Source organism: Bactrocera latifrons, unplaced genomic scaffold, assembly GCF_001853355.1.
Source record: "Bactrocera latifrons isolate USDA-ARS-PBARC rearing strain unplaced genomic scaffold, ASM185335v1 scaffold_233, whole genome shotgun sequence".
NCBI lineage: Eukaryota > Metazoa > Arthropoda > Insecta > Diptera > Tephritidae > Bactrocera > Bactrocera latifrons.
Window position 1 is genome coordinate 191993 of NW_017535886.1, and position 12584 is coordinate 204576.

Here is a 12584-nt window from a genome sequence, read left to right on the forward strand (position 1 = left end):
GACGATGTCAACAACGGATGAGTCGACGCTGCGAGTTTTCGAGAGAAAAGTTCTGCGAAAGATTTATGGTCCTTTGCGCGTTGGCCACGGCGAATATCGCATTCGATGGAACGATAAGCTGTACGAGATATAAGACGACATTGACATAGTTCAGCGAATTAAAAGACAGCGGCTACGCTGGCTAGGTCATGTTGTCCGGATGGACGAAAACATTCCAGCTCTGAAGGTATTCGACGCAGTATCCGCTGGGGGAAGAAGAGGAAGACCTCCACTCCGTTGGAAGGACCAAGTGGAGAAGGACATGGAAGGACAAGCGATGACTACGCCAATCAAGAAGAAGAGAAGAGAGGCATGTGCTTCCTATATATGCTATTTACTTTTAGGTCACAGTGAATACTAGCATTTCTAAATTACCAATGAGACTTAACAATACCTCATAGCACTTTGGTTTGGAAACGTATTTATGTTTATATAATTGGCGTAAACCCATAGTCGCGCACCATATGACTATACAGGCTTGATAATTTGTTTGAATTTATAAGAGCAATTTATTATGTAGGGACAGGATTGACCTTCGTTCAATTAGCAATTAAATTTTAGACAATTTCAAGGATGTTATATTAATTTTTTTTATTTTAATCTACACTTTCCAGCGTAATTTATCATTTAATATATTTGACTGTATTGGCACAAGGTATGCAGACATCAAAAATACTTAAACTTTGATAAGTGATTCTTTTGTTCGTGAAATAAACATGAATCGACTTGCTGCCGTTAATTTTAATTCTCCATTTCATTGTCCAATTAAATGCGGACTAGGTAAAAATATTTGATTAAATATGTAATACATATTTTGAAGTAAAGTATTTACATGTAAGATATTTTATTGAAGGCTGTTGAAACTACACGGAAACTATATATCATACCGGTTCACCTTGCACTGCATACGTCATTGAATATAATAATATCATATGTGTTAATAATGTTTCTTATAAGTGAGTATATTTTGTTATTTTTCAGTTATATGCTACCACAAATATTTCAGTTAAATTTCTTTAAATTCTAAAACCAAAACTTTTTCATACAAGTTAAAAGTATAAAGGCTTTATACCTATGTATGTGTTCTTTCAAGACTTTACACTAATTGAGGTTTATTAGAAAATCATTATAGGGGTAGTATATGGGAGCTGAGTTTAGTATTTTTATTTATTAACAATTTTATGTATAAACAATTACCATGCCGAAGACTAAAAAAAAAGTCCCTGGATTTCATTAAAGTACCTTACATAAAATCACCAATCACATGGAGTAAAATCCGTCGGATGTTGTAAAACCCTGATATTAGTAAAATGGGGCTAGATCAAATTATCGTCCAATTTTATCTTCTTTAAAGTCACAAGAAAGTTCAAAAACCTTTATATTAGGTACATATATGGGGGCTCAGGGAAGCATTCACCTGTTTCAACCCTTTTTTGAAACACAGAGTTGCTCTTATTACCTCTGAATTTAAATTGTATATCCTATACAGTGTTCAATATTTTCGGCTAAAAGTCAACTAAATATATTGCGGTCCACATATTTGGTACCTTGGGGCTTGAACAGTTTTTATTGGTTTTGGGAAATTTTTGGTCATTAAAGGAATAATTAGTGCGAATTTGTATATCGTTATATCAATTGCTTCCTCATTTGTGTACTGTAAAGTGAAATAATCAAATGAAATTTAAAATGGTTTTATATGGGGAGTAGGCGTGGTCGCCCATTTTCGCACTGTGACATGARAGTTTGAAGCTAATGTCGAGTATTAATTTTAGTCGAAATCGGTCATTCGGATCCCGAGATATGAGCTTTCACAAAAAAGTGGGCGATACCACGCCCATAGTCCAATTTTTACCCTGGGTGCCATAACGCCTTCTTATACCATCTCTGAGGTAAATTTCAACATCTCTGGCTTATTTAGTTATCTCGCTTTTGCTAGTAGTTAGTGTATGGGTAGTGAGAGGGTTATAATCCGATTTAATGCATTTTTGCACTTTCGGTAGGTTTCTTATAATACTTGCGTTAAGCAAATTTACTTGTTCTAGCTTTACTGGTTTAGGAGATATATACATTTAACTTATTAACAATTTTTCAAAATTTTTTTGCCCACACGTTCCTCTTGCTGCTGCGATCTGCTGTGCGAATTTATTTAGTGCTGTTTTAGTTATGGCACTTTATGGCTTTTCGGTTAAGGCGTTTCGGCAGTATAATAATAATATGAGAGTATTTTAAAGCTTAACCATGTACGTATGTACATTGTTTTTCCAATTGATATAAACAGAATCAATTTAAATTCATTTGATACGAAGTTTTGTGACAGATTAAAATATTTGTATATAGTATCCTTAGAATGGCATTTTTGAGAGCAAATTTGATTTCGGTAAACTATTTTTTACTCTCTAGCCTTATTAAATTAAAACTGTCGTTCCAGTGTTTTTTGTTTTATGACTCTCACTATACTATGTATGCATGAATGTGTTGATACAAATAGTATCAATGGGTAAATGGGTTATAAAATTATTCGCTCAGTTCAATCAGTTCCATCAGCTTATCTCAATACCCGGTTTTCTCAAAAAACATCGGTTTGTAGGCGAGCTAAAGTGAAAAGGAGAAACATCTCCTCTACAGGGTTGAGCGCTGGGTTTGGGACCTGCAACGTAAAAACACTATCAAGGAAAAATGAATACCTACCTATCTACCTATCAGTTTTCTGCTCTGATCAAAAATCTAATTTTGAAAGACCAAAATGATCAACATTTTGGTTAAACTTTACTTGTTTTTTTTTTATAAATTTCGGATAAATTCATAGGTTAGTATTATGTGCATATAGCAATAAAGTAATAAATCATTTTATGCTTAAATATTGACACGGAGTTGTATCACACGCACGACAAAGAGTTTATGATTTGATTAAAGTCTTTTAGTTCGTAATATATTACATTTATGTAGGTGCTCATGAACATCTACATAAATTTTGTGTCAACGCTGATTTGGAAATTTCTCTGACAACTTGAACACAATCTTTTGGCGGTAATATATTCATGTAAATAAATGTTCTATATATGTATATATTAGGGTGATTGAAAAAAAAAATTATAACTCAATGAATGAAACTCTTAGGTTTTTGGAGAAGTTTTCTTAGTGGTGTCTAGGAACCTATTTTTCAGAGTACCAACCGAAAAAAAATAATTTTTAGTTTGACCCACTGATGTTTGATGCATTTATGTTTGACGACGAATATCTCTTAAACGCTTAACTTAATCGAAGAATCATATGAGACCATTTTTATAGAGCAGTAAATTTCCTACAAAACTATGAGTTTCATCATGCGTAATGATTTTTTTCATTGAGTTATAAAATTCATAAGAAATAAAAAATTTTCCGTTAATATCTTTTAAACGGTTGGGTTTACGAAAAAATCGTATCGTTCCTTTCTTGTAGAGTTTCAATTTCCTACAAAATCTAAGGAACAAAATATTTTTTGAAGTGGTTGGAAGCGCGATATAAACTTTTCTATCAGATAATAAGAATCCTTAGAGGTGTCTAGGAGCCAGTGTACCAAACAAAAAAAAAAAATTTACTCTAATATATATATATATATATATATGTATATATACCTTGTCAAAAAAGTATCGAAAATTCTTGAATTTATCCTCGCATCTTCCATTTAAGAGGAAGACAGGTACATTTTTTTTCCTAGATTGATACAACCGTCCTTAATTATGATGCCAAAACTTAGCGCGTCAACCAGTGTGTTTACAGCAGCTGTTTATGTCAATCGCCCTCAGTAGTGCTTGTCGAATTTTACAAATTTTTTTAACGTATTTGTGTTAAATTTTTACCAAACACTCAACAAATACGATTAAGTAAGTACCGTATTCATCTGATATGGCCTCCTGTGACTTTTCTTATTCAATCAAATTACACGCGAGAGCTGAAGGCCATCCCGGAAAGTGTCTATAAAAACTGTTTTGACGATTGGAAGAAGCGTTGACACATGTGTATCGCTTCAAAAGGATGTTACTTTGAAGGCGATAAAATAAGTTTGGATGATGATTGAAAAATTTTCGTTTTATTTATAAATTCCCGATACTTTCTTGACTATCACACAGCGGCAGTAAAATCTTTTACATTTGTTGTGCGCTGGAAAAAATTTTTAAACATTTCATTCAATCGTTCTCAAGTTATTTGTTTCAATTTGTAGAATATGGTTGGACAAAAGCATGTCCAACGATTCGAATTACGTGTGCTCTGTCTGGTGGTAAACGAGGCCAAGAAGAAATATCTAATATCATCAAATAAACAGTTGTCGCACTCCCGACTTGGCTCCCACGTTAACGGTCATGACTTTGAAGTCGTAGATAATTTCATACCAGTATTAACACTAACAACAATGTCAGCCTCGAAATCTATGTCGCAGATTTACCAAGTTTCACACAGAAGTTAATTGCTCTATCGAACGCTGTGTTTTCGGCTTGCGCCACTCACGGAAACACGTCGCGTGAAAATGGTTGTCCTGACTCTACAGGTGCTCATAGACAACTGACCAGCCGGTTCGTTAGCTAGGAACGCCCTCCACCGAATCAAGTTAGTGCGCGCACTCTCCGAAGTACAGTCGCGGCGGAAGAAATTCGGACCTATTACTTACCTCCCTCGCCACTAATATGATAAATATGGAAAAATTAAATGGTTATATGACCTATAGCCATGTTATATGGTACATTAAATATGAAATTATCCATTTATAATTTCGCCGAATAACCAATATTAAAAATTTTTTAAATAACATTTTGCGAATACCTCTGATTTTCATCTTTGACTATTTCAAGAGTATAAAGTGTTCGGTTACTTCAGAACTTAGTTTTCCTTACTTATTTTCACATTATTAACTAATAAACACTACTAAACAAATCTGAAAGAAAATTTACAACTGGTTTACTAAGAGATCTACCTTGACTACAGCTATCCTCTACCATCACAGTCGCAAAATGACTGTAAAATAGTGTAATTAGTTAATGTTATAGATTAGTACTTTCATATTTTACGTATAAAACGTATATATACTATTTCAAAATTCGTTATCAGGATAATTATCATAATGCATTTAAGGAGAATTATGCTATCAATATTTGTAATAAGCTTTGTTTCTGATGAAGTCAAAGCTTTGTTGTCATCAAAACAGAGTAAACAATATTAGATATACTCGAGTTATTAAATATTTTAATACAATATATCTTTTTCATTTCAAAGCAATTCGCTCATTGTATAATAAGCCGTAGCCTTTTTGCTCATTACAGAGTTATAACATACGTTTCTTGACGAAATACACTTTGTAAGGTTAACGGATTTATTCATTTRCTTTTGTGATATCTCTTTTATCTTTTATCCTAACGCCAAAGGACTAACAAAAATCAAGTGAGAAACTGATCTCGTCAGACTAATGTTTTTAATAAACATAACAAAACACACTGATGCCCAAGATACATATGTACATATATATGTTGATATGATTCACAATGTGAACTTAAATATACATATGTACATACAATATAAGAGCAATTGATATCTGTACCATCAGAACAAACCCGTTTTTACTTTCTTAAATATTATTTTCACCTACATACGTATATTCATAAGTAAATACTAAATACCTAAGGTACTTTATTTATTCATATGTTCTTACATATGTACGTATGCATTTATTTATACATTTATTGATTTACGTCTTCCAAATTTATACCCTGAACAAGGTATATTAAGTTTGCTACAATGTTTGTAACACCCAGAAGGAAGCGTCGGAGACCCTATAAAGTATACATATATAATATGTTATAAATGATCAGTATGTTGAGCCATCTCCGTTTGTCCGTCTGTCTGTCTGTCTGTCTGTCCGTCTGTATATACTATATACGAACTAGTCCCTCAGTTTTTAAGATAACGTTTAGAAGTTATGCAAGTCTAATTTCCTCTTCAAGAAGCTGCACCTTTGTCGGAACTGCCGATATCGGACCACTATAACATATAGCTGCCATACAAACTGAACGATCGAAATCAAATTCTTGTATGGAAAACTTTCACATTTGACAATGTATTTTCACAAAAGCTAGCACAGGTTATTATCTAAGATAATGATGTAAAATACGAGGAAATTGTTCAGATCGGCTTACTATAGCATATAGCTGCTATACAAACTGAACGATCGGAATCTAGTGCTGGTATGTAAAACTTTTACATTTGACAAGATATATTTACGAAATTTGGTATGAGTTATTGTTCATAGAAATAATGTAATATCCGAAGAAATTTTTCAGATTGTCTCACTATAGCATAAAGCTGCCATACAAACCGAACGATCGGAATCAAGGGCTTATATGGAAAACTTTCGCATTTGTCGTGGTATCTTCACGAAATTTAACATGGATTACTGCTTAAAGTAATCAGTTAATCTCCTAAAAAGTTGTTCAGATCGGATTACTATAGCATACAAATATTAACTTCGGTGCAGCCGAAGTTAACGTTTTTTTCTTATTTTCTATATAAAAGTTCATATTTAATTTGTTTGTTTATATGATTGTTAAGCGCATACAATTTTATTAAGAAATTGAAACACAGGTAATATTTGTTTCTTCTCTGGGAGTTTCCTTATTGTTATTTTTTCATTATCACGGCAATATTGGTGTGTTAGTCGAAAGATTGACGCTCTTGCTTGTTGCAAATTTAAACAGTGCTTTGAAGACAATTGTAAGAGAAGGCTTTTAAACAGTTCCGTTCTGAACGCCAACAAATGCACAACTCCAAGTGAGAGATACTTTAATTCAATGTAAAATTTGTAAATATTTTTTTTAAATTTTCAAAGGCTGGCTTTATGTGTATTGATTACGGATTTTAAGAGCACCTAATACATATGTAAATTTTATTGTGTGTTTGTGTATTCCTAAGTTGGAAATAACGTATAATACGAACTTTTAAAAAATCTAATGAAATTATTATAAATCAATATTAAGCAAATCAAGTCATAATGAGTACGGAAAATGGTGTTCTCAGTATTGAGGTAAGTAAAAAAGTATAATTAATAAGTTCGCAGAATTCTAAAAAGCACCGTTTAGTTTATTGTTCCCAAAATAAACGTATTACTGATTATACATACACACAGGCACATAATTTTCATTGAAAATTTACCGACCTTATAAGTAAACACATCTATATATGTGTAGATATAAAATTTCTAACTAACTAATTTTCTAAAAATCACTAACTAGATTCTATAATGTGTTAATTACTTAAAAGTATTGTTTTTTCATATCTCAGTTGTATTTATTGTTGTGGCGATAGTTATTATACCTATGTGTATAAACAATGTAGTGTAGCAGTGTGAAAGTGAAACCAACTCTGTTCGGAATAGTTGCACATAAAAATGTGAATAGTTCTCAATATTAGCAATAACATTAATTAATCTGAGTTTTGCACAATGACTGATTTTCTCTATTTTCACAGAGTGATCATAGGCAAACAGTCACAATTCCGATTTCTTTGGCGCCGCGATTTGAAGGTTATAGGTACCGCAAACGCTTAGTTTGCGAGATATTCGACTTTGAAGTTCAAAAATTCCCAAAATTTGAACATTTCAAGAAGCTACTTCACCACATTAAACACACTTTACTCACATTTTTCATTCAAAATAAATTAAATTAAACTATAAACTTTTAAATAAATCCACATTTTACACTTATTAGTACTTTCATATTTTACGTATAAAACGTATATATACTATTTCAAAATTCGTTATCAGGATAATTATCATAATGCATTTAAGGAGAATTATGCTATCAATATTTGTAATAAGCTTTGTTTCTGATGAAGTCAAAGCTTTGTTGTCATCAAAACAGAGTAAACAATATTAGATATACTCGAGTTATTAAATATTTTAATACAATATATCTTTTTCATTTCAAAGCAATTCGCTCATTGTATAATAAGCCGTAGCCTTTTTGCTCATTACAGAGTTATAACATACGTTTCTTGACGAAATACACTTTGTAAGGTTAACGGATTTATTCATTTACTTTTGTGATATCTCTTTTATCTTTTATCCTAACGCCAAAGGACTAACAAAAATCAAGTTTAGCAGATTTTGTACCTAAGAAATCTTTAGTTTAAAAATTACATTTTACACTCGTAGTGAACATCATTTGTGTGCTAAAAATTAAGACGAAATGGAGCGCTGCATGTGATAATAAGGAAATTCTATGAAATTCCTTTTTTCACAAAAATTGCTTTGTCCATTCATATTCTTAATTTAATTTAAAACTCAAATTTCAATATGAGTCCATGATAACCAAAAAATATAACCACTTTAACCACTTAATAACCAAAACTCAAAATATGTTTTTATTTTTGATGCAGAAACTATGCGAAAGTACTTCAGTCACCTCGGGTTATTTTTTTAGGAAAGGAGTAGTACTCGAAAGTACTTCAGTCACACCGGGTCTTCGCTAGACCAGGGTTATTTTTTTACAGCGCGGCCGAAGGCCGCTAACGCAGAAAAGAATACTACGCAAAAATACCGCGTTCTCCCCGATATATTTTAAATTTTATAATGTTATCATAGATTTTTACTTATTTGTGTTTATTAAATATTATTATACATATACATATGTAGATGGAAAAGTGATCACAACTCAATTATAACTTGAAAAATGTAGGAAAGTATATTTTATTATAGTTAATAAAAAAAAAGAATCATGCGAAAATTCAAACAAAGAAGAGTCATTAAAAATCCTACATATTTGCTGTTTAAGATGTGGCAACGCTGGTTTTCCTCATAATAGTAAACAATCTAACCTTTTCAACGACTGGTGTGCTAAGTCATTTTTAAATGAATAAATTTAGGTAAAATATAACAAAATATATGTGAAATGTGAACTTATTGCAATGTTTAGAGTGTATATTTAAATATGCAGAGTGAAAACGTGAAAAAATTTGGTGAAACATAGAGAAATACCATATGTTATTAGTGAAAATTTTTTAACTTTTAATCGTGAATATTTAAAAAAATATAAATTATTTCTATATAATTTTTGAATATTMCTTTTCTGGAGGAGCTCCCCTATCCGCACATACTCCATTTATGCATAAATTCGGATTTTTTACCCCTCCGCCAAGGTAATTTATTTGAATTAAAATATTGGGTAATCGAAAAAGTCGTCTCAATAGTCAATAGATGTTGCAGTCGTATATCTCCAGTTAAGCTTCATTTAACCAAAAAAAARAAATTAAGTTCGGGGAAGTTAAAAAAAAGTGTCAGCTGTTCAAAAATTAGTGAAGAAATTCGATATATTTTGAAATTTTTGTATAAAAAAGAGAAGACTGCCACGCAAGCCAGCAATGAAATATGAGAAGTTTACGGAGACGATGGTGGTTCAGTTCGTATAGCACATTAATGGTTCGCTCGCTTCCGTTCTGGAAATTTCGATTTACACTGATGGAAAAATGTCTCTAGCGGGAAAATAGCAAAAAGTGGTCGACCAAAATGGTACATATTTGTTAATATATTTATTATTATAAATATACTAAAGGGATCAAATTATAAAGAGAATTTTTAATTTATACTTCTCGTGTTTTTCGAATCGGTAAATTTTTTTCTTTAAGTTGGTATTACTGTGTTTTCACGTCACAATATTTATTAGTATTGGAATTCTTCGATTTTTAATGTTTCTGAATTTGTTGAACAAAGGATTGCGATTGCACCATCTCGTATATTATTCGTGATAATTTCACCACTTTTCAACTCATATCGTGCCGCAATCAGCAAATTCGCATGACCACTCCAATGGCATCGTTTTGACTGGATTGAGGATGTAAAAGCTGGATCGAAAAAGGCTCTGACTGTGTCCAAGTGCTATGGTAGCTGGAAAATTCGTTGGCATAAGTGTATTGCAGCGGGAGGGGATTGAAGGAGATGAATGGACAAATTTCACCTTTTCGCAGCAGTAAAAAAAACGGTAATACCGGTTTGAATAAAATAAGGATAAAACACGAAAAGCCGAATGAAAAGTGGAGCGAGAAAGAAATCCAGAGTATTTCGGATTACTTGCAGGAAGAAGTAAAAGTGAAATTTTTGCTATGTGCCGCATAAAAATATTTCTTATCTTCAATGTTCATAATTTCTTTAGCAGCTTCATCAAATAAAGCGTCATTTATTTTTCCCTAAAAGTTTTTTTCGATATGCTTTGAATTAATGGTTTTTGCAAGGGTTGATGGCAAATATTTGCAATTGCATAATTTTGCAAAGTCATATGCATAAGATTCTGATTTGCCTTACTGTGTTTCAAATATCTTTTTAGTTTAATTATGTATTTGTTGTTTTGTAGAGTGACAAGTTGTAAAAATAATTCTCTGCGGTGAGCCATTTACGAAAATTAATCTGACTACTTCAAATAATTCCACTGTTAAAGGGCTTTGTAGGAGACGGTGCCAAAATTGGACGATGGGCGTGAATAATTCTTTTTTATACTCTTGCAATATGTTTCCACAGAGTATAATAGTTTTGTTCACATAATGCTTGTATGTATTACCTAAAACTAATCGCGGTAGATATGTATATGGTTATACATATATACACACATAGAGGATGATGAGAAAAATTGAAATCCGGGTGACAGTCTGTCTGTCCATCCGTCCGCCTATGCAAGCTGTAATTTGAGTAAAAAGTGAAATACCTTGATGTAACTTGGTAAACGCGTTCCTTAGTAAAAAAACAAAAGTTCGCCCACAAAATACTATTAACCTTATCTAACTTATAAAGTGCTTTAACTAAGCACTTAATTAAGATATACCCACCCTCTAAAAAGGTTAAAGTAATAGTAACTTTGTGTATCAAAACTTCCTTGTGACTTTATACTGTATGTATCGGTCAATATATGAGATATGTATTTCAATGAATATTATAGAGCGTGTTTTACTCATAACAGTGCATCTTTGTTCCTAAAATATAAAATATAATATTGGTCTAAAACTTGGTCTAGCGCCAAATAACTATTATCAGAATTTTTGAAAAATTCCATTACTCCATATGATTGGTTATTGTATGTGAGCTACCATAATGAAACCCAGGAACATGTTTTTAGTATTTGGCATGATAGTTAATAGATAAAATCGGGTCGATACTACCCCAACTCCCATTTCCTACATACTATAATGATTGTAAGGAGCAGCGGAGTATTAAATATTCTTTCAAGTTGTTAAAACATATCGTGTAAGCCATAACATAATTAAATATGTCTTCCTGGGTAAACTGACGAGATGAGTATATTGTATAAATCTACAAGTAGCCAATTCTAAATTTTCTACAATACAAACTCACAAACTTAACATTAGATACGGGTTGACCCCAAATATTCTACTACTTATTGATCACTTGGTACGGGTTGCCGACAATACTTCTATAACTAACTTACAACTTATACGTCCGAATACCGCAAATCTGGTATGGTATGTTGCCGTGTTAAGCTTTAAAATTTAAAACTTTAAGAATGTTTTTATTACTTTCTTATTATTTTACATTTTACCGGGAAACGGATATGTAGTATATCGGAGTGGAGGATAGTATTGACCCGATATGGTCTATTTTTGCCAATACTACATACTATTAATATGTTCCCTGAGGTTCATTAAGGTTCATCACCAATAAAATGGCGGATATTGCAAGTTTCATTTCGTTATATTAATTGCTTCCTGTCACGTGTCATATACCGAATTTAGTTTAAACCGGTCGCGAAGGTCCCAAGATATGTGTTTTCATCTATGTGTGGGTCCCCTCTACGTCCAATTTTGATGCTGGCTCCTATAAAGCCCTTTTGTGCCATCCCGGATGTAAAATTTCCTTTGAGTAGTTTTTAACAAAATCGATATTTAGGGAGTTCATTTCATTCATCCACTTCGTTACACTGTCGCTAAGGGTTTTTATAAGATTTGCCTTCAGCAAATTTGGTTATTAAAGCTTTAGCATCTTAGGAAATAAGTTTATTAATTTTAAAATATTTATCTCGATTAGTTTTAGGCGAAACAAACAACCGTTAGGTGAACAAAATTATTATAGCAACATGTTTCAAGAGTATAAAAATGTTGCCTAAGAATTTAAGGGAGAGCTTGAAAAATCGAATTCCATTTTTTGCTTAAATCTCTTTTAAAATAATATAAGAATTTGTTCCCAAAGTTTTAAATAGGATTTTGAAATATTTTCAATGCTAGAAGGAAAATAGTGACCGAGCGTCTAGCAGTTATATGAGCGATTGGGCAAAAGCGAAAACGTTGATGCGCGATTTCTCCTTTTTTAATTTTTACGAATTTTCTTATTTGGCGGGCAGAATAGAAAAAAAACTAAACGTCGCCACGTATGGAATTGGGTCAAAGTTTATTATCTTTGGCGTTAAATTATCTTCTATTTAAACATAGTTTTAAACAATATAATTTAAAATTTTTTTGGTCAAAACCACTTATTTTAAAATTTTTAAATTTAAATTTCTAAAATTTTACATTTTTTACTAGAA

At 31.9% G+C, this 12584-nt stretch overlaps 1 protein-coding gene across 4 annotated transcripts in view; it reads left to right on the forward strand.

Annotated features, from left to right (window-relative positions):
- The first annotated feature begins 6794 nt into the window (after window positions 1-6794).
- LOC108968930 (sodium-dependent nutrient amino acid transporter 1) overlaps window positions 6795-12584 on the forward strand; it is a 38550-nt gene continuing 32760 nt past the window's right edge. For all 4 annotated transcript variants that reach the window (XR_001993362.1, XR_001993363.1, XR_001993364.1 and 1 more), the window contains exon 1: window positions 6795-7087. Coding sequence is in view for 1 of the 4 variants with exons in the window: in XM_018933294.1 (XP_018788839.1) it covers window positions 7055-7087 (33 nt within the window). In the remaining 3 variants the exon portion in view is untranslated. The remainder of the gene's footprint in view (window positions 7088-12584) is intronic.